General features: G+C 42.4%; 1 protein-coding gene across 1 annotated transcript in view; it reads right to left on the reverse strand.

Annotated features, from left to right (window-relative positions):
• NDFIP1 (Nedd4 family interacting protein 1) overlaps positions 1–18997 on the reverse strand; it is a 58623-nt gene extending 39626 nt beyond the window's left edge. Inside the window, exon 1 of the mRNA XM_089673035.1 lies at positions 18815–18997. Coding sequence (XP_089529161.1) covers positions 18815–18847 — 33 coding nt within the window. The 5' untranslated portion in view covers positions 18848–18997. The remainder of the gene's footprint in view (positions 1–18814) is intronic.
• Between the last annotated feature and the right edge of the window lie 8173 nt (positions 18998–27170).

The following is a 27170-nucleotide window of genomic DNA, read 5'->3' on the forward strand; positions in this document are numbered from 1 at the left end:
GCTGCTTGTGCACCTTTTTCTTCCACACTTTTCCCTTCCACATAACTTTGTATTAATGTGCTTTGATACAGCACTTTGGGAACATCCAACTTCTTTTGCAATTACTTTTTGAGGCTTTCCCTCCTTATGGAGGGCGTCAATGATGATTTTCTGCACAATTGTCAGGTCAGCAGTCTTTCCCATGATTGTGATTCCTACTGAACCAGACTGAGAGACCATTTAAAGGCTCAGGAAGCCTTTGCAGGTGTTATGGCTTAATTAGCTGATTAGAGTGGGACACTATGAGCCTAGAATATTGCACCTTTTCACAATATTCTAATTTTCTGAGATTGTGGATTTTGGGTTTTCATGAGCTGTAAGCCATAATCATCACAATTATGACAAATCACGGCTTGAACTATCTTGCTTTGCATGTAATGAGTCTATCTCATATATTAGTTTCACCTTTTAAGTTGCATCACTGAAATAAATGAACTTTTGCACGATATTCTAATTTTTCGAGTTTCATCTGTATATTGTACATTCACATCAGTCCCTAACTCTCAAGGTGCATACAATCTAAGATCCCTAACTTACATTCATACATACACATACTAGGGCCAATTTAGACAGGAGCCAATTAACCTACCAGCAGGTCTTTGCCGTGTGGGAGGAAATGGGAGTACTTGGAGGAAACCCATGTAGGCACTTGGAGGAAACCCATGTAGGCACAGGGGGACCGTGCAAACTCCAGGCAGGTAGTGTCATGGTTGGGATCTGAATCGGTGACCCTAGTACTGCTAGACAGAAGTGCTTACCACTTAGCTACTGATTTACACAGGCTGACTCACTACCGAGGCCAAGGGCTGAGGTAGGGGTAAAGCCCTACAGTGCAAATTTGGCATGTCAACTGATTCAGAAGACTTCATAAAAGACACATTCATAAGAGTAAAACACAAATCTGCCAATTATGCCTTTTAATTTTCTGCACCCTTTCCAAAAATGTGCAGACTAGACTAAGGACCTACCTGTACATTAGTGGGTCAACAGATAAGAACTCTGGCTCATGCCCCAATAAGACCTAAAGCAAACTAAATTGAAAAGGCAAAAATTGCCCAGATGTTAGAATTTTTCTTTTGCATGTCTTTTGTAAACAGCCTTTCCCTTTATTTCTACCAGTCTTTTTTGTGTGCCTATACTGCATAGTATGCACTAGTTTGTGTGCACTCTAGGTTTACGTAGAAGTTATAAGTGGTGTCGAAACAGCTGAAGAAAGAAGATGCTGGTCTAAAACAGTAGTCTCCAAACTGAGGCCCTTTGCTAGCTTTCATCTGGCCCTTAGGGCACTATTCCTTCCAGTTATATGAGGCACTATTCTTCCCACTGACACCAACAGTGGGGCATAATTCTGTACACTGACACTAATGATGAGGCACTATTCCTCCCACTGATACCAGCAATGGGGTACTACTCCTTCCACCAATATCAATAATGGATGGGGTACTATTCCTCTCAATGATACTAATGATGGGGTACTATTCCTCCTCCTACTGACCACTAACCCTGAGGCTATGTTTACATAGGGACATTTTCTACCCCCACTGGCCACAATCTGCCCCCCCCCCCCCCCAAAGTCTGAAGGACAGTAAACTGGACCTTTGAGAAGGTTGGAGACCCCTGGTCTAGAAGAAGAGTGCACAATGGTCTTCACTGGAAGAGAACACACTAGAGTGTAAATCTACTATAATGTGGAAGTGTGCTGTGCATCCTTGCACGTTATAGCAAGGGCTCCTGCGGTTAAAGTTCAGTTTGTTTAAAGTCTACTACTATAAATTCTGAACAAACATTGAGGTTGTAGGTCTTGATTTAATTAGTGTTAAAATGCAGCTCTACTTAAAGTGACCTTGTCAGGTTTAAAATAAATCTGCAATAGAAGACTGCCTATACACTCTCCTTTGGCAGCCCGCTTCTCCTACCTTTCCTCCATTTGAGAACTGCAGCCTTAGGAAGGGCTCATTCACATTTCTGACCGTACACCACCAAGAACAGTGTATTTCTGCAGCAGGTACAGCCAAGGTTCAGCTTGTAGACAGGAAGCCAACCCAGGGCTGCTCTTCTGTCCTTAACCACAGAATCACTCTACAGTATGTGTGATTGCATGCAGACAGCTTTGGAGCCTCTCAGACTGTCATTGATTTGTATAGGTTGAGTGGCCACAGCTTAACATAAATGCCTAGCAATACCAGCCAAAGTAGTACGCTGGTCTGGGCAGTATACTGGCATGAACAACTGTGTGAATAAGCTCTATGCATTTAACACTTCTGATTAAAAGAAAAAACGTACATGACCTTTAATACGCATTATGCACTGCGGTGCATTGGGCTATAATGTGCAATGCTTCGGGGTGCCATTCACAATGTATGGCACTGCAATGCACTGAACATAGATCAGATGCGCTACCATGTGTTGTAGTAATACACATTACCACGTGCATTTTAGCCTGTGTTGCCAGGTGTGTGAATTGGCCCTAAATTCCTGTATCCCCTGTACTGAAACAACAGGTAAATTATAAATACATTGTACTATAGTGTTTAAAAGCAGTATTAAACCCAAAACAAAAAAAAATATTATATTGCAGCTTTCCAATCATTACATGTAGTAGCTGTATTGGTTTTCTTGGGGTTTTTCACCTGGTGATCTGCCCAGTAAAACACCTCCTGTATTATACAGACACTACTCTGGAGGAATGAGCACAGGGGACAGAGTTGCACAGCAGTATTGTCAGTCTTAGGGGAGGTTAGATGTACTAGCAGATGTAAATACACTAACAAACTGAAGCTTAACTCCAGCTAATACTCTATAAGTTATAGCAGGTTTTTTTCTTTCCTTTGGAATAAAGGTTTTACAAAAATAAATAAAAGCTGATCATTTTATGCACCCCTTCCAGTGTTAAATGGTTTGTCTTGTCCCTGTAACTGCAAGAGAGTTTTTCTGTTGAAAAACAGACTTACTGGCTGAATCCCCAGACGAAAGAAAGAAAGCCTAAAAAAGAAGCTAATACAGCCATCAAATCTAAGAACCGTGAAGCATGTTTAAAGTTTGCTGAACAACATTTAGACAAGCCTGTGAAATACTGGGAGAATATAGTCTGGTCAGATGAGACCAAAATTGAACTGTTTGGATGCCATAATACACACCATGTTTGGAGGTCAAATGCCACAGCACATCACCCCAAAAACACCATACCAACAGTGAAGTTTGAAGGTGGGATCGTCATGGTATGGGGATGTTTTCAGCATACGGTTCTGGAAAACTTCATTTCATTGAAAGACGAATGGAAAAATGTACCAAGACATTCTTGGTAAAAATCTGCTGTCATCTACTAAGATGGTGAAGTTAAACGAGGGTGGACATTTCAGCAAGACAATGATCCCAAACATAAAGCCAAGGAAACTCTCAATTGATTTAAAAAAAAGAAAATAAAGCTGCTAGAATGGCCCAGCCAATCACCTGACTTGAATCCAACAGAAAATCTATGGAAAGAACTAAAGATCAGAGTTCATAGAAAAGGCCCATGGAACCTCCAAGATTTGAAAACTGTTTGCCAAAAGATTTGCTGACTGCAAAAATCACACCTGAGTAATGCATGTAACTAGTTTTTCCATACAGGAGGCCTCTTGAAGCTGTCATTACCAACAAAGGATTTTGTACAAAGTATTAAAAAAAATTTCAGTCAACATGTTCGATATTTTCCCTGTGTCATTCCATTTTATTACACATAATTTAATTTCAGAACTCACTTGTTTTGGTTTCTTTGTATGTATGGATTGCATGGGCCGTTACCAACATGTGGTGACAATTTCATGTTAATAGAACCTTTAGAATATTTACTGAGAAAAATGTGATGAAAAAGTGATGTTTTCAATACTTATTGTACCAGCTGTATATATAAAACACTATATTGGTAAAAGTATTGGGACGCCTGCCTCTACACGCACATGAACTTTAATGGCATCCCAGTCTTAGTCCGTAGGGTTCAATATTGAGTTGGCCCACCCTTTCCAGCTATAGCAGCTTCAACTCTTCTGGGAAGGCTGTCCACAAGGTTGAGGAGTGTGTCTATGGGAATGTTTGACCATTATTTTTTAAGCGCAAGAGAAGGACTGGCTCGCAGTCTCCACTCTAATTCATCCCAAAGGTGTTCTATCGGGTTGAGGTCAGGACTCTGTGCAGGCCAGTCAAGTTCCTCCACCCCAAACTCACTCATCCATGTCTTTATGGACCTTGCTTTGTGCACTGGTGAGCAGTCATGTTGGAACAGGAAGGTGCCATCCAGAAACTGTTCCCACAAAGCTGGAGCATAAAACTGTCCAAAATGTCTTGGTATGCTGATGCCTTAATAGTTCCCTTTACTGGAACTAAGGCGCCAAGTCCCTGAAAGACAACCCCACACTGTAATCCCCCCTCCACCTTTACTTTACACTTCGCACACACACACACTAATATATGTGTGTGTGTATATATATATATATATATATATATATATATATATATATACACACACACATTTTTTTTTTTTTTTTATATACACACACACACACACGTACTGTCCTGAAGCAGTTAACCATTAGCCGCCCAGCCAATGGCCGAATGGCGGTGTGCAAAATCCATTAGCGTTCCGGGTGGCGTCCACCCGGGCATGCACAGTTTGCGCGCCTGCAGAGCCGCGCAGCGGCGCGATCTGTCACCAGCCGTGTACCTCGGACATGGCCGATGACAGATCTGAGTACCGGCCCCATTGCCAATACCATATGACCTGCTGTGACCAATCACAGCAGGTCACATGACAGTTGTATACAATGGATGGCTTCATTCATGCCATCCATTGTATACTAGTGTGTGTAGCTGTGATTAGTCACAGCGATCACATGCACAAGCTGGGCTAATCACAGCCCAGCTGTGTCATGTGATTAGCTGTGGCCAAATCACAGCTAAGCACAAAAAAAAAAGAAAAAGCCCTGAATGAATCGATGTCATTCAGGTAAATGCTTGCTTATAGCAAAGTAATTCTTTGCTATAAGCAAATTGTGTAAAAGAAAAAATACCGATCACTTCCCCAAAGTAGTACAATGTTACTATGGTAACATTGTACTACTTTGGTCATAGTGAAATATGAAAACAAAATTGTAAAAAAAAAGGAAAAAAAATGTAAAAAAAAAAAAAATTAAAATATTAAAAAAAATTTTAAAAAAATTATATATATATTTTTTTTTTCATACTGTCACTAGTCAGTGTCCCTGATCACCGCCATGCCAGTTATATGATGACGCTGTACTGCACTGGTGACAGTATGTAAAAAAAAAATAGTGAAAATAATTTTTAAAATGTTTTCATTTTCCGAAAAAGTATGACAAAAAAATACAACTTCAAAAAACTCGCCAAGCCTCTTATGAAATACGTTGGACTGTCTACTTTGCAAAAAGGGGTCATTTGGGGGATATCTGTACTGTTCTGACATTCTTGGGCCTCAAGAAATTAGATTGGCTGTCAGTACTTCAGGATTGATCAATTTTCAGATCTATACCATAGTTTGTGAACTCTATAACTTTCCTACAAACTAAAAAATACATCCTAATTTGGGTTATTTTCACCAAAGACATGTAGCAGAATACATCTTGGCCTAAGTTTATGAAGAACAATTATTTATTTGCAAACGTTTAGAAGAGAAAGAAAGAAAAATGTGGGGTTTTTTCAAAATTTTCAGCCTTTTTTTGTTAATTTAGCAAAAAATAAAAACCCCAGCAGTGATTAAATACCACCAAAAGAAAGCTCTAGTTGTGTGCAGAAAATGATAAAATTTTAGTTTGGGTACAATGTTGTATGACCGCGCAATTGTCATTCAAAGTGTGAGAGCGCTGAAACCTGAAAAATGGCCTGGGCAGGAAGGGGGTAAAAGTGCCCGGTATGGAAGCGGTTAAATACAAGTGTAACATGTTACAGAAGGTGAACATATCCTTTAACATCTACAACAAATTCAGAGAGCTTGTGATCAAGCTTCCTGATAAAAGGCTTTATGCCTCAGTAAGCATAAGGCTTTTGCAAGCTGTTGTGCTTCCTGGAATAGACTTCCTAAAAAGTAGATAGAACTAGTAAGGGAACTCTGATTTTATTGTACTGCTTCAACTTCATTAAATGGGTCAGCATAGCAAGTTAGTAGTAAAAGAAAGATGCCACCTATACTGAAAACAACAAGAAAAAAGTGCAAACAGCACCAAAACATTCATCTCTCAACATTAACCACTTGCTAACCATGCTATAGCTGAATGATGGCTACAGCGTGGTTGTCCGGTTCTGGGAGGGTGTCATATGACGTCCTTCCAGAATGTGCCCTCCCTTGCGCCCCCAGCAATCTCCATGATCGCTGTGTCCTACAGACACGGCTGATCACATGATGAGGTAAAAGGCCCATAACAGCGGCCTTTTACCACATGATCAGCTGTGTTCAATGACAGAGGATCACAATGTAAATACAGTTGCCAGTTATTGGCAACAGTGTGAGGAAAGTACTGCCGATATCCGGCAAATGACACAGAGGACATCTGCACCGATCATCAGAGCACTGATGAACAGTGCCCTGATGATCAGTGCCCAGCAGTGCCACCCACTAGTGCCCAGCAGTGCCACTCATCAGTGCTGCCCAGCAGTAGCACCCATCTTTGCTGCATATCAGTGCGGCATCATTAGTGCCTCCTCATCAATGCCCACCAGTGTTACCTCATCAGTGCAGCTTATCCGTACTGCCTATCAGTGCCCATCAGTGCAGCCTCATCAACACACATCAGTGAAGGAGAAAAATTACCTGTTTGCAAAATTGTATAACAGAAACAAAGAAAAACGTGTTTTTTTCACATTTTTTTTCTCTTGATTTGTTTATAGTGTAAAAAATAAAAACACTCAGTGGCAATTAAATACCACCAAAAGAAAGCTCTATGTGTTTGAAAAAAATGATAAACATTTCATAAGGGTACAGTATTGAATGACTGCGCAATTGTCAAAGTGCGACAACAATGAAAGCTGAAAATTAGCCTGGGCACAAAGGGGGAAAAAGTGCCCAATCGGCAAGTGTATTTTACCCCAACTTTTTTTTTTTATATCTGTGTTACCATGTACTTGCGTTTAAAAGTATCCTGTTCTCTTTGCGTTGCTTCCTTTGTGTGAAATACCTTGTGATACTGCCCTGCTCTCCTAATAAAAACTGACCACACTAGGCATGAGAGCACATATATCCCAGCATGGTTGTTTTTCTTCTTTAACCGCTTCCCAACCACCCTATAGCAGACCTTCTGCTACAGTGTGTCAGGGCTGCACAAAATTACACACATATATATATATATATATATATATATATATATATATATATATATATATATATATACACATACATACATACAGTGGGGATCGAAAGTTTGGGCACCCCAGCTAAAAATTTGTATTAATGTGCATAAAGAAGCCAAGGAAAGATGGAAAAATCTCCAAAAGGCATCAAATTACAGATTAGACATTCTTATAATATGTCAACAAAAGTTAGATTTTATTTCCATCATTTACACTTTCAAAATAACAGAAAACAAAAAAATGGCGTCTGCAAAAGTTTGGGCACCCTGCAGAATTTATAGCATGCACTGCCCCCTTTGCCAAGCTGAGACCTGCCAGTGTCATGGATTGTTCTCAATCATCGTCTGGGAAGACCAGGTGATGTCAATCTCAAAGGTTTTAAATGCCCAGACTCATCTGACCTTGCCCCAACAATCAGCACCATGGGTTCTTCTAAGCAGTTGTCTAGAAAACTGAAACTGAAAATAGTTGACTCTCACAAAGCTGGAGAAGGCTATAAGAAGATAGCAAAGCGTTTTCAGATGTCAATATCCTCTGTTCGGAATGTAATTAGGAAATGGCAGACATCAGGAACAGTGGAAGTTAAAGCAAGATCTGGAAGACCAAGAAAAATATCAGACAGAACAGCTCGCAGGATTGTGAGAAAAACAATTCAAAACCCACGTTTGACTGCACGATCCCTCCAGAAAGATCTGGCAGACACTGGAGTTGTGGTACACTATTCCACTATAAAGAGATACTTGTACAAATATGGTCTTCATGGAAGAGTCATCAGAAGAAAACCTCTTCTACGTCCTCACCACAAAAATCATCGTTTGAACTTTGCAAATGAACATATAGACAAGCCTGATGCATTTTGGAAACAAGTTCTGTGGACCGATGAGGTTAGAATTGAACTTTTTGGCCGGAATGAGCAAAGGTACGTTTGGAGAAGAAGGGGCACAGAATTTAATGAAAAGAACCTCTGTCCAACTGTTAAGCATGGGGTTGGATCAATCATGCTTTGGGGTTGTGTTGCAGCCAGTGGCACAGGGAACATCTCACGAGTAGAAGGAAAAATGGATTCAATAACATTTCAGCAAATTTTAGATGGTAACTTGATGCCATCTGTGAAAAAGCTGAAGTTAAAGAGAGGATGGCTTCTACAAATGGTTAATGATCCTAAACACACCTCGAAATCCACGGGGGATTACATCAAGAGGCGTAAACTGAAGGTTTTGCCATGGCCTTCACAATCTCCTGACCTCAACATCATTGAAAATCTATGGATAGACCTTAAAAGAGCAGTGCGTGACAGACAGCCCAGAAATCTCAAAGAACTGGAAGACTTTTGTAAGGAAGAATGGGCAAAGATACCTCAAACAAGAATTGAAAGACTCTTGGCTGGCTACAAAAAGCGTTTACAAGCTGTGATACTTGCCAAAGGGGGCAGTACAAGATATTAACTCTGCAGGGTGCCCAAACTTTTGCAGACGCCATTTTTTTGTTTTCTGTTATTTTGAAAGTGTAAATGATAGAAATAAAATCTAACTTTTGTTGACATATTATAAGAATGTCTAATCTGTAATTTGATGCCTTTTGGAGATTTTTCCATCTTTCCTTGGCTTCTTTATGCACATTAATACAAATTTTTAGCTGGGGTGCCCAAACTTTCGATCCCCACTGTACATATACACACATACACATGATTTCGCATTTCTGGGTAGGGGGCATGCCATGCCGTCATTGGCAGCTACAGCTGTAGTTCACTGGGTCCCGGCCGGAGATTCCCCGCCAGCAGCTGGCGATCACCGAGGAACAGTGAAAGGGGAGGGGTCTGTGTGTAAACAACACAGATCTGTCCCTTGTCAGCTCCAGCATGCATAACAGAGCAGAGCAATACAAAGCAGTATGTTTCCCTAGTAAAACACACACAGCACACAGTAAAACAGCACACAGTTAACCCTTTGATCGTCCCAGATGTTAACCGCTTCCTGCCCAGTGCCATTAGTACAGTGTCAGTACTTTTTTTTGTTTTTTTTTAGCACTGACCACTGTATTAATGTCACTGGGGATGTCAGTGGCAGTTAGTCAGTTGCCCCCCAGTCTCAGAATGCCCGCCGCAGTCCCACTATCGCCGCCATTACTAGTATACAAAAAAAAATTCCAGTATCTATACCGCCATTTGTAGACACTATAAATGTGACATAAACCAATTAATTTACACATATCTGGATTTTTTTTTTTTTTTTTAGCAAAGACATGTAACAGAATGCATTTTGCCCTAAAATTCCAGTATATATACACTGCCATTTGTAGACACTATAGCTTTCATGTAAACAAATTAATTTACATGTATTTGGAATTTTTTTTAGCAAGGACATGTAGCAGAGTACATTTTGGCCTAAATTTAGAATGAAATTTGATTGTTTACATTTTTTTACTGAATATGTTTTATAGCAAAAAATCAAAAATATTGTTTGTTTTTTCAAAATTGGCAGTCTTTTTTTTGTTTATAGCGCAAAAAGTAAAAACACAGAGGCGATCAAATACCACTGAAAGAAAGCTATATTTGTGGGGAAAAAAACACATATGGTAAATTTTATTTGGGTGCAGCAGAAGAATAATACAGGGCCTTAAATAAACATACAGTATTTGAACAGTAATAGAGCCCCATCAGCTACAATATGTAGCAATGCAACTAGGCGTTTGAACGGTGCAAGAACATCTATACAGTACAGTATTCCCCATTTATGTCCATGTATGATGGAACCATGCTGACAAAATGCAATACCTACAAGTGAAAACTTGCAGTAATCACTAAAATCCTAGCTATTCCATAAATGAAACTAAACTAGATATTTTATAGGTGTTCTTTACATTTTTACTTGGCGCTCCACCCAGCTAGTTTTACTAGCCATAAGCTGCTAAATCAGCTCTATATCCTGGAATAATCATTTTTTATTGTGTCACATGCTCGTTGCCTTGGCTGGAGGAATCTAGCTGTCACGTACAACGGTACTTCTAGGGATGTTTGGTGGCCATCCTTGTGGAATACGTATTCTATTTGGTGACTACCCAAAAGAAAATTCTGGTGAGGTCACTGGATCAAATAAGCTGCTAAAAACCGGCCCAAAATTCCATTTCAGGTAATCATGCACATGTAAACCATACCTTTGGAAAAACCTATCTACAGTAATAGATGTAAACAAATACCACAATGATAACCAATATGATAATTCAAGGATTACACAGAAGACTATCCAAAGTTAAAAGACACTGATCCCAGGATGTTTACACTTTCAGTCCACCTTTTGGAAAAAATAATAAATGCACATTTTTTTGTCAATGCATTTATTCATTTTTGCTTTGAACCTGCAGAGAACTTCAACTGCAAACAGTGGATTGTGGGTGTAATAGTCAGGCTCCTGCAGTCTGTTCCTCCATCCTCAGATGTGTATGGAGATACGGACCAATATGTCAATATGGGGCAAGATGAAGTAATAAATGCACAAGTGTGGTGAGGTTACTGCATCCGTGATCTACTGATATCTACAGGTCCCTCTGCTGCGGTGCAGGGCCTGTAGTTCTTCCATGCATGCACACTGGCACGCAATCCAAAAGAATGCAGGGGGCTGTGTGGAGAAGCACCCCATGATTCAGGTAAGTGGAAGGGGGCAGTTTGAGGATGGGGGGCTGGGGAATGTGACTATGTCTCATGTTAAACCCTACTTCCGGATGTAATGTGAAACACGGTCACAAAGGTGGACTGAGCTTTTAAGTCTGTCCTTAAAGAATATGCAAGCACTGTCCGTGATACTTTTTTGAGCGAATACACAATTCTTCAGAACAAGCTTTCAGGGTATGTCCTCTCCTTCAAGGTCCAAGCAGTACTAATACACAAGGTTTTTGGCAGAATGTTACAATCACCACTTAAAAGAATATGTAAACCTAACATTTAACATTTCTGATATGCGCCTGCTATACCATGTACTTGTATGTATGTACAGTGAGGAACAGAAGTATTTGAACACCCTGCGATTTTGCAAGTTCTGCCACTTAGAAATCATGGAGGGGTCTGAAATCCACATTGTAGGTGCATTCCCACTCAGAGACAGAATTTTAAAAAAAATTCAGGAAATCACATTGTATGATTTTTAAAGAATTTATTTGTCTTGCACTGCTGAACATAAGTATTTGAACACCTGAGAACATCAGTGTTAATATTTGGTACAGGTAGATCTGTCAGGTTTCGGGGCTGTCGCTGAGCAACACGGGGTTTCAGCTCCCTCCAAAGATGTTCTATTGGATTTAGGTCTGGAGACTGGCTAGGCCACTCCAGAACCTTGATCTGCGTCTTACGGAGCTACTCCTTGGTTATCCTGGCTGTGTGCTTCGGGTCGTTGTCATGTTGGAAGACCCAGCCATGACCCATCTTCAATGCTCTAACTGAGGGAAGGAGGTTGTTGCTCAAAATCTCAGAATAAATGGCCCCATTCATCCTCTCCTTAATACAGTGCAGTCGTCCTGTCCCCTTCGCAGAAGGATCCTCTAATGTATCCTGTTCACCTTGTATTGCTTCCTTTGTGTGATATTCCTGGTGTTCCTGCCAATCCCTCAGCTCTCCTATTAAAAAACAACTACACTAAATATGAGAGCACAGCATGGGTCATTTCCCTAGCTGTAATGGAACTCAGCCTGCTCTCCTCCAATGATCAGACTTGTCCTGACACCCCCCCCCCCCCTACACAGCCATTCACTGAGATCAGTGTGCTGCTGTTCTTTCTCCCCAGCTCTTAAGCAGCTGAGAATAGAGGGTATGTGATCACGCATAAAAAAATGGGGGGGGGGGGGGGAAGTATTTAGAATGCTTTTTATATTGATACACAGATGTTTTACCTTTCATTTCTATTTTAAGCTGAATGGACCCAGAGTCACTAATATGAATCATATGAATATACTGTATGTAATAAAAAGTATTATGCAGTCTACCCACACATGATAATCCTGCAGACCACATTATCTCCAGACATTCTATTGTTGTGCTTTGTCCCGAAGATATTAGATTGTTTCCTGATCCATCTAAACAACTGGATTGGGAGACATGTGCAATGGCTAAGAGCTCCTTAGGCAAAGGTTTCAATGCTCTCATCTATATCAAGGAAAGTGACACCACTTACAAGAACCACAATTGGCACAAACCTGTAAATTCAGCTGAAGTCACACATATTCATTTTTCTGACAGATGAAGTAAACTGGTGTAAGTTTCAATCTACTAAAATCCACTGAAAATGACAATACCAGTCTTCATTGGACCAATTCTGTAAAGGCTATAAAATGAAATCATACACGTGAGCAGCATCATATTGCTAATCGGTATGTGTATGAACATCAAATACCCTATCTTCAAAATTGGCCACATGTGCGCTTCTCCTAGCAGAGGCTACAGCAGCAGGCGATGCTTCAGTGAATATCTGACGTCCTTTATTTGCTTCAAGGAAGGACACCTTTTTTAATTGTGTGTTAAATAAAGGAGTATTGTGATCCCACTAGCGTGTGCTGGTATACAACTTCATACTGCAGTGGCGAGTACAAGAATGGGTGAGAGCATAGAGAAGATGTACAGCCTGTTCAGGCATTGAATGAGCACAGTGAGAGGCATGCACTGGTGCAATTGTCGGAGATGGGGAGGGGATTCAGGTACAATGTGTGCTGATAGAAATAGGGCTACATGTGAAATCACAAGAGGGTTCAGGTGTAGTGGGCCTCTTACTGAAATAATAATATTTTAATAAAAAGATTAATTAGAGATCTAGTATTGGATCTCACTCTGTTCTAAATACAGAATAATGAATTGAACTGGCTATCCATAGATTTAGAAACAGATGTCTGTGACACTAGCCAAAATGAAGCAATACTGCAATGAAAATCTTGTGGTGCAAACAAAAACCGCACTGGGAACTGCATGAATCTGCTTACTTCAGGCATTCTCAGCAGAATTTTTAGAAGCCCTCATTCATTTTATATGCTAAGTTCATGTCATGTGACACAAAGCAGAGAATCAGTGGGTAAAGATGAACTGTATGTCAGATGATCTGGATGAGGAAGACGACTTCTGCAATAGACAGCAGCTACCTTACCAGCAAGTCACTCACATGAACAGATCCTAAAAGGCCACGTTTTCATTACAAACCATAGATGAGATTTGCCACCCCCTTCCTAGGCTGTATGCCCCCACTCAGATGTCAGATGCAGTGTGCAGCTGCTCCACACAACCTGGCCATACAGCAGGTAGGGTTTATTTTTATTTATGCAGCGCTTTCCATATAATTATACATTCATATCATTCAATATAAATATACCATATAATTATACATTCATTATACATTCAATGCCTCCTAGATTGTAAGCTCGAAAGAGCAGGGCCCTCGAACCCCTCGTGTAGTGTATTGTCACTGTCTTGTCTCATGTTCTGTCCCCCCTGCTACTGTACAGAGCTGAGCAAACCCTTTGGCGCTATATAAATACTGTATAATAATATCAGTCCCTGCCCCAAGAAGCTTACAATCTAGGTGAAGTGAAACAAACAGAGCTCTGATGAAGAAGGGACTCCCTTTGAAACGTGTCAGCCTTACTTTGAGAGTCTGCCCTCGTGATGAGACTCGCACTGGTTTCACACTCCTAGAGCTCCGTTGAGGATGATCTTATATGCTTGTTATACTTCTCAGTTTGTGAGTATTTTTTAATTCAATAAAATTCCATTTTACTGAGGTAATGCGCAAGGTTGGTGCGCTTTTTGTTTCACTTCACAGTACTGGTCAGGCTTCCCCAGCCTTGTTTAGAGCTGAACAACGTTTTATGCATTGGTGGACAAATTTCAACAAGTTCCGTATCCATCCACCCTTGCTATGGGTCACAGAGCACAGGAGGTGTTTTTGTTTCCGCTTACAATCTAAGGTCCCTAACTCACATTCATACATACACATACTAGGGCCAATTTAGACAGGACTGTGGGAGGAAATGGGGATACCCGGAGGAAACCCACGCAGGCACAGAGAGAACATGCAAACTCCAAGCAGGTAGTCCCGTTGGGCCAGGTTCTAGATAGATGCATGGGAGAATGGTCCCAGCTCGAATTTAAACCATGGGTTGCACTTGCCGACACCAACCAGCTTGACAATCTTCAACTGAGAATTCAGTCAGGCAGAAAATGGTTGGCCCAACAGTAACTTCAGCCAATAAGGCTGATAATAGGAAGTTGAGCTGTAGTTTAACCACCCACTGGCCACCCCCCTTAATTGAACACAGCAGCCAGAGGAGACTGTACACATGCCTTGGCAAAAAGCAACCCTGCTCATCAAATGTGGCAGAGGATATCATTTTTGCTGCAGCCAGGGCATGTGTAAAACCCACTCCGGCCACTGTGTTAAAGTGTTACTAAACCCACAACAGTAAAATCAGTCTGTATATGCAGTAAAGCATGCTTGTTATACTCACTGTGGAACCTAAGGCGTTAATCCTCTTCATTGTATAAAAAGGCTGTTTGATCCTGACTTCTCTGCTCCTCCTCTTGTTGAAATGTCCACGCCTTATCTCTTGATAAGACAGACTGAACTGTAGCCATTCTGCACATGCTCAGTTTGGTGTGTATTTCTAGAGAGGTTTTTTTTTTTTTTTCCTTGGGAGAGTGCATGTGATCAGCACAGGGCCAATCAGCACTGTCCAGACAGAGGGCAGGGGTTTTTCATCCTCCTAGAGCAGAAAGAAAACTCCTCCTACAAGCTTTAACCAGTGCTCTGCTGGACACTGATAGAAGTCACAAGACTGCTCTAACTGCTGATAAAAGGTATTTAGCAGTTAATATTTATTAAAATAATTGAACTTCCATGCTCTATATACTGTGGGAAACCAGATATAGTGAATGCAGGGTCCTGGGTATAGTAACACTTTAAGGGGCACTGTCTGGGTGTGTTAAATCCACAGCTCAACCTTTTTTTTAGAGAATGAAGCCATGCTGCAACCAAATGCAATACATACAAATGTGGCACAGGTTTCTCAGGTTGTGGAATTAATAGTAGCCATGTAGCTGCAAACTTGCCTTTTTCCTGTACCTCCAGCTCCCATTAGCTGCACGCCCAGGAAAACATCTCCTCTCAGAGCTTTTGCTTATCAAGTAGAAATTATTAAGTCTTTTGTGAGGTGAAACGCACTGGATAGGAGGTGGGCAGACAAGAACTTATGTTTTGAAACCTCTATTTGTTGGTGACAGTATTAGAATGTGACCTGTTCATTTCTGCTTTACAATCAGGCTTTTCAGAGTTAAAACAGGCAGTGAGGGGGCAACATATTGCCTCTCAGACTGCCTGTCAAATGCCTTCTGAAAGGTGACCTACCACAGATCACTTTTCAGAAGAGTGGCAAGGGCTACTGACTATTTAAATGAGCCCTTTGGGTATTCTGACAGTTGACAGTGCTGGCTGTCAGAATGCAATAGCTGTCAGTGGGAGATATCTCCATCTACGCTGCTTTGTGTAGACGGGGGAATAAAACAATTCTGTATCATTCTGCCAGAATATTGAATCAGAGAAAACTTAACGGATATGGCTAGCTCAAGGAGCAACTCCATGCTACATCTAAGCTCTGTGTGATGCCACACTACCTAGGACAATACGATGGTAGAACATACTCTCTGATATTCATTCATAAATTGTAAGCTCCAAGGAGCAGGGCCCTCCTTACCCTCTTGTATTGAACTGTATTGTTGCTGTATTGTCTCCCTTTTATATTGTAAAGCGCTGAGCAAACTGTTGGCGCTATATAAATCTTGTATAATAATAATAATTGTTGTACATACTCTTAAAGAAGAACTCCAAGCAAAATTTAAATTTTCCCAATCTGGAGGGACTGTGCCCGCACTGTATGGGTTACCTGCTCATTTTTGTCTAGAGGCGAGGACAGCGGAGATATATCTACCTAATCAGCCGATCCTTCGAGCACAAAAATGGGCCCTACCACTCCTGCACGCTAGCAGTCTTGTGTGTGGACTGTTCCTGATGTCATCATGCCCATAGACCGGCTCTGGACATGAGGAGTGCAGGAACAGTCCACCGCTGGATGTGGGGGAGCTCTGTTTTCTAGAGGATCGAAAGATTGGGTAAGTATAGTTTTTTCTTGCGCCCCTGGATAAAACAAGCAGTTAACCCATGCACAGCCTCAATGTACAGGAAAATAAAAATTTTGCCTTGAGTTCTGCTTTAAGAAATTTGGCTCAACAAATGGTTTAACTTGAGACTGATGTATGTACATGTGAGTAATGTGTATAAGCACCTGTAGCAACGCCAACGGAACTGCCACAAGAATCTCTCCAAAGTGGCAGAGTTTTACAGGCAGAGATGCTATTTGGAGAAATTGGGAGAATAATGATAAAAGCATTGCAAATCAGTTCTAGAGGAACATAGCCTCTGTTTACACCTTCTTTTTTTTGTGTATGGCTGAACTGTGGCCAGTGGACTAGAAAATGGGATCAGTGGTGTCAGTGAGATGACTGATGTCCCATCTTTGATGTCAGTGCAATATTAGTGCCTCATCATTGGCATCAGTGGATTATTTCCCATCATTGGTGTCAGTAACAGGAATAGTACCACATCTTTGGTGTCAGTGAAAGGAATAGTGTCTCATCACTGGTGTCTGTAGGAGTGGCCAGATAAAGGCAAGCAAAGGTCCACAGTTTGGAGACCACAGATATACAGCAGTGTCACACTTCAGGAACTGTGCAACAAACTGCTGTTATGAATTGGGGATTAAAGTCATCATTTTCTCAAAGATGTGACACAATAATTACACACACAATGCAAATAAAAATTTACTCTAACACAGAAGAGATCTTATTTACCTCCACATTCCTTACCACAGATATTGTGATAGCTCCTTATAAATTTATGACAATAGCTCCATACATTAACAATGTCACAAATAATAAAAAGCAGAAGAAAACCGGCTCAGTGTGAATACAGCCTTATTGAGGGTTTCTGATCATCCACAGGAGACCAAATGATAAAAAACCAAAAGACACGGGCCTTTGTATTTATATTTGTAACATTATTTTGTCATGGTGTGTGTTAACTGCTTGCCCTATAACAGAAATACTGCGACAGGGCGGCAGGGCTCTGCAAAATCATGAATATATGTGACTTTGCAGATCCAGGTAAGGGGCGCACGTGCCCTACCCGCGCCGCCATTGGTGGCTGATCATCGCATCCTTGCCGGAGATTCCCACCCGGCGATTGCCGAATATCACTGACAGGGGAGAGGTCTGTATGTAAACAACACAGATCTCTCCCATCAGCTCCAGCATGCTGCTTTGTATTGCTCTGCATAGCAGAACAATATAAAGTACAGTGCCTACATTGTAAAACACACACACAGCTTGATCACCCCAGATATTAAATTCTTCCTGCCCAGTGTCACTAGCACTGATCAATGTACTGGATGTCAGTGACAGTTCCTCCCCAGTGTAAAAATGCCCGCCGCAGTCCCGCATAAGTCGCTGATCGCCGCCATTATTGGTATAAAGAAAAAATCCCAGTATATATACACCGCCATTTGTAAGCGCTAGAACTTTCACGTAAACCAATTCATTTACAAGTATTGGGATTTTTATTTTTTAGCAAAGACTACATTTTGGATGAAATTTATGACGAAATTTGATTTTTTAAATTATTTTACTGGATATGTTTAATACCAAAAAGTCAAAAATAGTTTTTTCTTTTTCAAAATTGTCGGTCTTTTTTTGTTTACAGCGCAAAAAATAAAAACCACAGAAGTGATGAAATACCACCAAAAAAAGCTCTATTTGTAGGAAAAAAGGACATTAACTTCATTTGGGTACAACGTTGCATGACCGCACAACTGTCAGTTAGAAAAACACAGCGCCATATCGCAAAACATGGCCTGGTCAGGAAGGGGGGTAAATCCTCTGGAGGGCAAGTGGTTAAAGAGAAGGAATTCTCCATACACGAACAATTTCCTCCAATATAGTGGATTGCTGATATCAGTCAGCTGACCCCTAATCTGTGTCCACACTCCCCTCCTGTCATTCTAGTGTCATAGTCATTAATAAAACTCCTTTATACTGAGCCTTCTAAATGTGATGGCCACCCCACAGGAACTGACTCCAAATCCTGAGCCAAAACACACACACTGTCCTAAGCCTGGGTCACAATGTCCACACAGCCGTATGGATCGGTAACAGAGGTCTCCCATCAGCCCAGGCCCGGACAATAAAGGCTTTATTATTCTATATGGAGAGCCGTCCACATGTCACCAGGGATGAGAAGTGACTCCGGGGAAAGCCCAGGCTGGCGTCACGCTGCTGTTCCGGGTGTAAAGCTCCACAGTAACAACACTGAGGCCTAGTGTACATAGCTCATCCCCGGCCTCGCCTACAGCCCTCCAGCCCTACCTGCTGGTATCTGCTGCCACTCTGCTCAGACATGTCTGCACCAGGAACCCGGACACGGCTGGCTGGATGGACGATTCCGGCCCACACACACGACACCAAGGTGGCGGCGGCTACAAGGAACCGAGCTTGTGAATGATACACAGAGATGGCTAATGCTGTCCTATGGAGGGGGGGGAGGAGGGAGCACTGCCGGGAGGAGGCTGACACTGCAACCACTCTATACTGTACACAGCCATGGGGCTGACACTCCTCTACACACTGCACTCAGAATGAGAGGCCTGTACACTGAGCTGACACCTGTCCACTGCACAGCTACACATTATATCACCGACACCACTCAACTGCACAGCTACACATTATATCACCGACACCACTCCACTCAGAATGGGGGGCCTGTACACAGAGCTGACACCTGTCCACTGCACGGCTACACATTATCTCACCGACACCACTCCTCTACACACTGCACATCTCCACATTATATCACCGACACCACTCCACTACACTCAGAATGGGAGGCCTGTACACAGAGCTGACACCTGTCCACTACACAGCTACACATTATATCACCGACACCACTCCACTACACTCAGAATGGGGGGCCTGTACACAGAGCTGACACCTGTCCACTGCACGGCTACACATTATCTCACCGACACCACTGCACTCAGAATGGGAGGCCTGTACACTGAGCTGACACCTGTCCACTACACAGCTACACATTATATCACCGACACCACTCCTCTACACACTGCACATCTCCACATTATATCACCGACTCCACTACACTCAGAATGGGAGGCCTGTACACTGAGCTGACACCTGTCCACTGCACAGCTACACATATCACCAACACCACTCCTCTACACACTGCACATCTCCACATTATTATCACAGACACCACTCCTCTACACACTGCACATCTCCACATTATATCACCGACACCACTCCTCTACACACTGCACATCTCCACATTATATCACCGACACCACTCCTCTACACACTGCACATCTCCACATTATATCACCGACTCCACTACACTCAGAATGGGAGGCCTGTGCACTGAGCTGACGCCTCTCCACTGCACTACTGCACATTATATCCCCAACACCACTCCTCTACACACTGCACACCTACACATTATATCACTGACACCACTCCTCTACACACTGCACACCTACACATTATATCCCTGACACCACTCCTCTACACCCCTACACATTATATCCCTGACACCACTCCTCTACACACTGCACAGCTACACATTATATCCCCGACACCACTCCTCTACACACTGCACACCTACACATTATATCCCTGACACCACTCCTCTACACCCCTACACATTATATCCCTGACACCACTCCTCTACACACTGCACACCTACACATTATATCACCGACACCACTCCTCTACACACTGCACACAGCAGTCCTATATATATTATATTACTAAAACCACTCTTCTACACACAGCACAGCTACAGATTACAGTTCCTTGAAAAAGTATTCATACCCCTTGAAATTTTCCACATTTTGTCATGTTACAACCAAAAACATAATATATTTTATTGGGATTTTATGTGATAGATCAACACAAAGTGGCACATAATTGTGCACGGGAAGGAAAACGATAAATGGTTTTCAACCTTTTTTACAAATAAATATCTGAAAAATGTGGCCTGTATTTGTATTCAGCCCCATTTACTCTGATTCCCCTAATTAAAATCTAGTGGAACCAATTGCCTTCAGAAGTCACCTAATCAGTTCACCTGTGTGTAATTTAATCTCAGTGTAAATACAGCTGTTCTGTGAAGCCCTCAGAGGTTTGTTAGAGAACATTAGTGAACAAACAGCATCATGAAGGCCACGGAACACACCAGACTAGTCAGGGATAAAGTTGTGGAGAAGCTTTAAGCAGGGTTAGGCCTCTTTCACACGGGAGTTCCGTATGTCCATTTTTCATCTGTCCATTTACAGATGAAAAACTGACACCCATGTAGTTCTGTGGACTAGCGGATATAAATAGCTGATCATCTGTTTACATCCGTTAATGTCCATATCCGTTAACATCCGTTTTCTTGACCGGATGTAAACCCTATTTTTCTTCCATTAAAAAAATGGTACAGACAAGAAATGGATGTAAACGGATGTAAACGCACAAAATCGGATGTAAACAGATGAACAGACAATAAATGGATGTAAACTGATGAAAAACAGATGTAAACTGGTGAAAAACGGATGTAAACTGATCCATTTTTGCTTGGAAAAAACGTGACTAAACTGATGAAAAAACGGAATGCCCATGTGAAAGGGGCCTTAGGTTATAAAAAAAATCTCAAGCTTTGAACATCTCACAGAGCACTGTTCAATCCATCATCCAAAAATGGAAAGAGTATGGCACAACTGCAAACTGCAAGGACAGCATTAATCAGAGAAGCAGCCAAGAGGCCCATGGTAATTCTGGAGGAGCTGCAGAGATCCACAGCTCAGGTGGGAGAATCTGTTCACAGGACAACTAATAGTTGTGCACTCCACAAATCTGGCCTTTATGGAAGAGTGGCAAGAAGAAAGCCATTGTTGAAAGAAAGCCATAAGAAGTCCCGTTTGCAGTTTGTGAGAAGCCATGTGGGGGAAACAGCAAACATGTGGAAGAAGCTGATCTGGTCAAATGAGACCAAAATTGAACTTTTTGGCCTTAAAGCAAAACGCTTTGGCAGAAAACTAACACTGCACATCACCCTGATCACACCATCCCCACTGTGAAACATGGTGGTGGCAGCATCATGTTGTGGGGATGCTTTTCTTGAGCAGGGACAGGGAAGCTGGTCAGAGTTGATGGGAAGATGGATGAAGCCAAATACAGGGCAATCTTAGAAGAAAACCTATTAGTCTGAAAAAGACTTGAGTCTGTGACAAAGGTTCACATTCCAGCAGGACAACGACCCGAAACATACAGCCAGAGCTGCAATGGAATGGTTTAGATCAAAGCATATTCATGTGTTAGAATGGCCCAATCAAAGTCCAGACCTAAATGCAATTGAGAATATGTGGCAAGACTTGAAAATTGCTGTTCACAGACGCTCTCCATCCAATCTTACAGAGCTTGAGCTATTTTGCAAAGAAGAATGGGAAAAACTTTCACTCTCTAGATGTGCAAAGCTGGTAGAGACATCCCCAAAAAGACTAGAAGCTGTAATTGCAGCAAAAGGTGGTTCTACAAGTATTGACTCCGGGGGGCTGAATACAAATGCACACCACACTTTTCACATATTTATTTGTAAAACATTTTGAACACCATTTATCATTTTCCTTCCACTTCACAATTATGTGCCACTTTGTGTTGGTCTATCATATAAAATCCCAATAAAATACATTTACGTTTCTGGTTGTAACATGACAAAATGTGGAAAATTTCAAGGGGTATGAATACTTTTTCAAGGCACTGTATATTATATTATATTTTATTATATCACAGACACCACTCCTCTACACACAGCAGCCCTATATATTATATTATACCCTTTTTCCTCAAAAAAATAGATGCAGGAACTTCCCCCTTCTGAGTCACTCCTTGTCTACACCCCCCTATCCACCTCCAAGCACCGTCCCTTAGTCCCACTCCCTACCCACCTCCCAGTGTTTTTCCGTTCTGCCAGCATTAATAGACTTTCCAGCACAACCCAGCACCCCTTGCCATTACATACCTTCAGTGCAGGAGGTGCCGGAACTGCATTTCCCTGTGTTCCCGCTGAAAAAAAGCCCTGATTGTATCACTGACACCACTCCTCTACACACTGAACACAGCTAGACCTACAGTATATAATAAATAATATTTAATTATATCACTGACACCTACAGAGTAGATTAGATTACTGTATACTGGAATAACACACTGACACTACTCCTTTACACACTGCACTGAGGAGTCCTATAGACTGTACTGACACCACTCCTCTACACACTGCACGCAGCAGACCTATATATTAATTATATTATATTTTATTATATTATATTGCTGACACCACTCTTCTACATACTGCTCACAGCACACCTACAGTGCATCCAGAAAGTATTCACAGAGCTTAGTTTTTTCATGTTACAGCCTTATTCCAAAATAGATTCAATTCCTTTTTTCCCTCAACATTCTACAAACAATACCCCATAATGACAACACGAAAGAAGTTCAATTTGAAATCTTTGCAATTTATTCAAAATTAAAAAAAAAAAACACATGTACATAAGTATTCACAGCCTTTTCTCAATACTTTGTTGAAGCCCCTTTAGTACCAATTACAGCCTCAAGTCGTTTTGAGTATGATGCTACAAGCTTGGCACATCTATTTTTGGGCAATTTCTCCTATTCTTCTTTGCAGTACCTCTCAAGCTCCATCAGGTTGGATTGAGAGTGTCAGTGCACAGCCATTTTCAGATGTCTCCAGAGATGTTCAATCGGGCTTAAGTGTGGGCTCTGACTGGGCCACTCCATGACATTCACAGAGTTGGCCTGTAGCCACTCCTTTGTTATGTTGGCTGTGTGCTTAGGGTTGCTGTCTTGTTGAAAGATGAACCGTCGCCCCAGTCTAAGGTCCAGAGTGTAGAGGACTATATGAGCCTTAATCTCATTCCACTGATAGCTTTTCTGAAAAAGAGACTCCAAGCCTGGAAAAATCTCCCATTGTCTTTAAGTAGCAAAATTAATCTCACCAAGATGAAAGTACTTCCCGTTATCCTATACTCTTTACATCAGGCACATGAGTTTCTAAATCCTATGTGTGCTCTTTAGTTCCTTCCTATGGTTCCCCTCTGCTCCACGGATTGGTCTACAGGTACTTCAGGAGCCCTAGGGACAAGGAGAATTGGCACTACCAGGCTTACAAAAGTACTATCTAGCAAGCCAAATGGTGTTTGCCCGCCGCTGGCTCTTGAAAGATGATGCGGATTCAGAGATGGTCCTAGAGGCGGCGGTATTAGGGTTAGGGTCCTATAAAAGCCTATGGTTAGCATTGTTCAGAGGAGTAGGGTCTTCTCTCCCGCTCTCAGGTTCCATGAAATTGATGCAGCCTGAAATGGAAGGGGTTTCGCCTTCCTCTCCTTTATGGACGAACCCATCTTTGCCACATTTCCACTCTATACTGGACCCAGGACTGTGGGTGACCAGAGGCATCAAAAGGGTGGGTGACATTGTTAGAGACGGTAACTTGCTCATGTTCGATCAACTAAAAGAAAAATATAATCTCCCAAATCACTATTATTTCTGTTATCTTCAACTACATCACACATACCAGTCTCAATTTAGTAACTTGACCATTGAGACTCATCCTTAGGTCCTTGAAAATCTGTTGAAAGATGACTCGCTCTCAAAAACATTATCAGTGGTGTATAAGTAAATGTTTTGAAACCCTCTACGGTTACAAAGGTGTAGAGAACAGTGGAGTGTGGAAGTCCCAGGTGTCCAAGGAGAAGACTGGGATGATATGTGAAACCACCCATTCAAACATTTGGTATCGGCTAAGGATAGGTTGATTCACTTCAAATTCCTGCATAGAATATATTATACAGCAGCTAGGTTGGCTGGAATATATCCCACTTCCTCAGTGGAGTGTTGGTGATGTTCCACTTCCTTGCCGATTTCACCCACATATTATGGAACTGCTAGCCCATCACTGTTTTTTGGAAGGGTGTTACATTGTGTATCATGGAGGTTCTAAATGCCCCTGTCCCTCTGGCTGTCTCTATATGCCTCCTGGGCCTGGTGGACAAGGTGGTTCCAACTAATGCTCATAGAATTCTTCTCAACATCTTATTATTCTATGCTCGCAAGGCTATCATATTGTACTGGAAGAAACTGCCCCCACGGTTTCCTTCTTGAAAGGTCTAGTGCAGCCTTTCTCAACTGGGATGCTGCCAGAGGTCTTCAGGGGTGCCGTGGGGGGAATGGCTGTCACTTGCGCACGAGTTCCCGATCCCCATCCGCACTGTACATTGGCACTGGGAGCCATCAGACCGCTGAGCAAAGTGAACGCAAAGGGAAAGGGAGTGTCTTCTGTGCTCTCTGCTTCCCCCTAGAGTGCAGTTCCCCGCTGTGTGATGAAAGCTAAGGTACTGTAAATTTTCATAATGCTGTATACACATGCCTGTGTGTATATGTGTACATGTATGTGTGTACATACGTGTGTCTAAATGTGTGTGTGTTTGTTTTTATATGGGTGTAGATGCATTTTGCTTTTAATCTTGACCCCCTATTCCTTTCTTATCAGAACTGCTTTTTTTTAGGACTTATTCGTAATAGCAGCAAGGACTGCTGCTCCTCTGAAAAGCAATCCATGCTCAGATCACTTTTCAGAGGCATTTGACAGTTCAACTCCATTCACCTGGAGGTATACTTCCAGCTATGGCAACAGCATGTGTATACCCCCAGCTGCTGTTTCTGCAGCTAAAGGGGGAGCAATTGGGGGTGGTAAAAGCAGCCCAATTGCGTGTTTTACCACCGTGAACAGACCCTTGGTTTACATCTGTGTGGCTGTGTGTAGGGCAGCCCATTCATTTCAATGGGCAGCCTTATGAGGAGAAATGCAGGGAAAGTCGTCCCTGACCTTAGTTTTAAAATTGCACCACACCAAAAACACCCCGCGTTTGCCAATGTATGGGGTACCCCTAAAGAGCAGAGTATTTGTCTGTGTCAAGAATGAGCATGATTTCGTATGCATTCCTCGACACACAGCAACATGAACCAAGCCTTGGCAGGTGTGCCTCGTGACTAAAAACATTTTTTAAGGGTGCCCCAACTGGATAAAGGTTGAGAAACACTGGTCTAGTAAATACAATGATCCCATACTACAAGGCCACTTACCTGTCTAGGGGTTGTGCAAAGAAGTGTAACAAAGTCTGTCAAGCGTGGCTTTCCTCCTCTGACACAACGGGGTAGGCCGCATTGTGTAGTATAATGAGGTCTTTTACAAGTTCTTAATATCTGTTAGTCATATAAGTATTTCTCACATTTTCCTATAGTGATGTCTGTGATGGCCGGAATGAGGGATTTTACCTTCTTTATTTGCTCCTGTGTTACCATTAGTTGATGGTTGGAGGGGGTTACGCTGTTGGAGGGTTTTCCTTGGAAAATAATAATAATTGGATGGGGGGGTTGTGGGGAGGTTGTGTGACAGGGAAGGGGGTGATGCTTGGCATGGGGTCTGAACAGCCCTTAAGATGAGAGAGCCTGACCAGGAAGTGGTCAGTGTTGGGTGGAAGATGGGGTGAGAAGGCTGGTGTGTGGGGCCTGGGAGGGGAACCAGGAGAGGGGCCTACCTGCAGCCAAGAGCTGAATGGGAGGATCTCTCAGCCTCACCCATCCCCTTAGAGAGCACAGCCTAGGAAGCAGGGAAGGAGCCACCCCAACGTGTCATGTACCTTGGTTGGAGGCACAGTTGACGAAAGTGCTTCCGTTGCGGCTCTGGTTCGAGCACCCCTGAACGTGATGACAGAGATACAAGGCTCAAAGAACGGATGTTGATAGCTTGATAGCAGGTGACTTCCACGGTTAGGGACATAGTCAAGGTGAGCCAGGGTCATACACAGTAAGACAGTAGTGTGGTCAGCAGGCAGGCTGGGGTCAGTACCAGGTTAGCAAGCAGAGCGAGGTCCAGTAGCAAGCCAAGGTCAGCACCAGGAGATCAGGCAGGGAATAGTCAGACAAGCCGAGGTCAGCACCAGATCATCAGGTAGAGAGTAGTCTAAGGCAAGCCAAGGTCAGAATCCAGAATCCACAGAGCAAGATCAGGAACAAGCTGAGTCAGCAATGAAAGATCAGTCAGTACAAACAGGACCATGGATCACAGGAAAATGAAGAACATTCAGCGATTAGTACAGCAGAGTCTCTTTTAAATAGGCAGCTTGGCAGGAAGACGTGCATGCCAATGCGTGATGGCGCATAGAGATGCACCTACGTGTCAGTGCATGCTGCATATTAGCCTGGGCTCGTCTGTGTGCTGGTACACATGCACAAGCATTAGCTGCATGGGAATGAGCAGTGGCTGCATGAGAATTAGGATTAGCTGGAAAATAATTTGCACGAGCTGCAGAAGAATTAGCATTAACTGCACTAGTTTCCTGACAGTAAGGCCTGAAGGTAGGCACCAACCCTCAAACTTGCAGGAGAGGACTGAGTGAGTAATCCCACCCCCCCCCCCGGGCCAGATAAGGGGAGAGGGCTTTCTGGTGGGAAACCTGAGTAGCTCCCATCTGGGACTGTTGATTTAAAGTATCAGTTTCTGGGGCCCCTTGTTTAGGAATTCCCTCAGGCAGCTGGGTGAAGAGGAGAATTCATCTAAGGTCTGAGGAGGTACACCAGGAGGGCT

The sequence above is a fragment of the Staurois parvus genome, unplaced genomic scaffold, assembly GCF_062004578.1.
Source record: "Staurois parvus isolate SC_StPar_1 unplaced genomic scaffold, SC_StPar_1.0 ptg000133l, whole genome shotgun sequence".
Lineage (NCBI taxonomy): Eukaryota > Metazoa > Chordata > Amphibia > Anura > Ranidae > Staurois > Staurois parvus.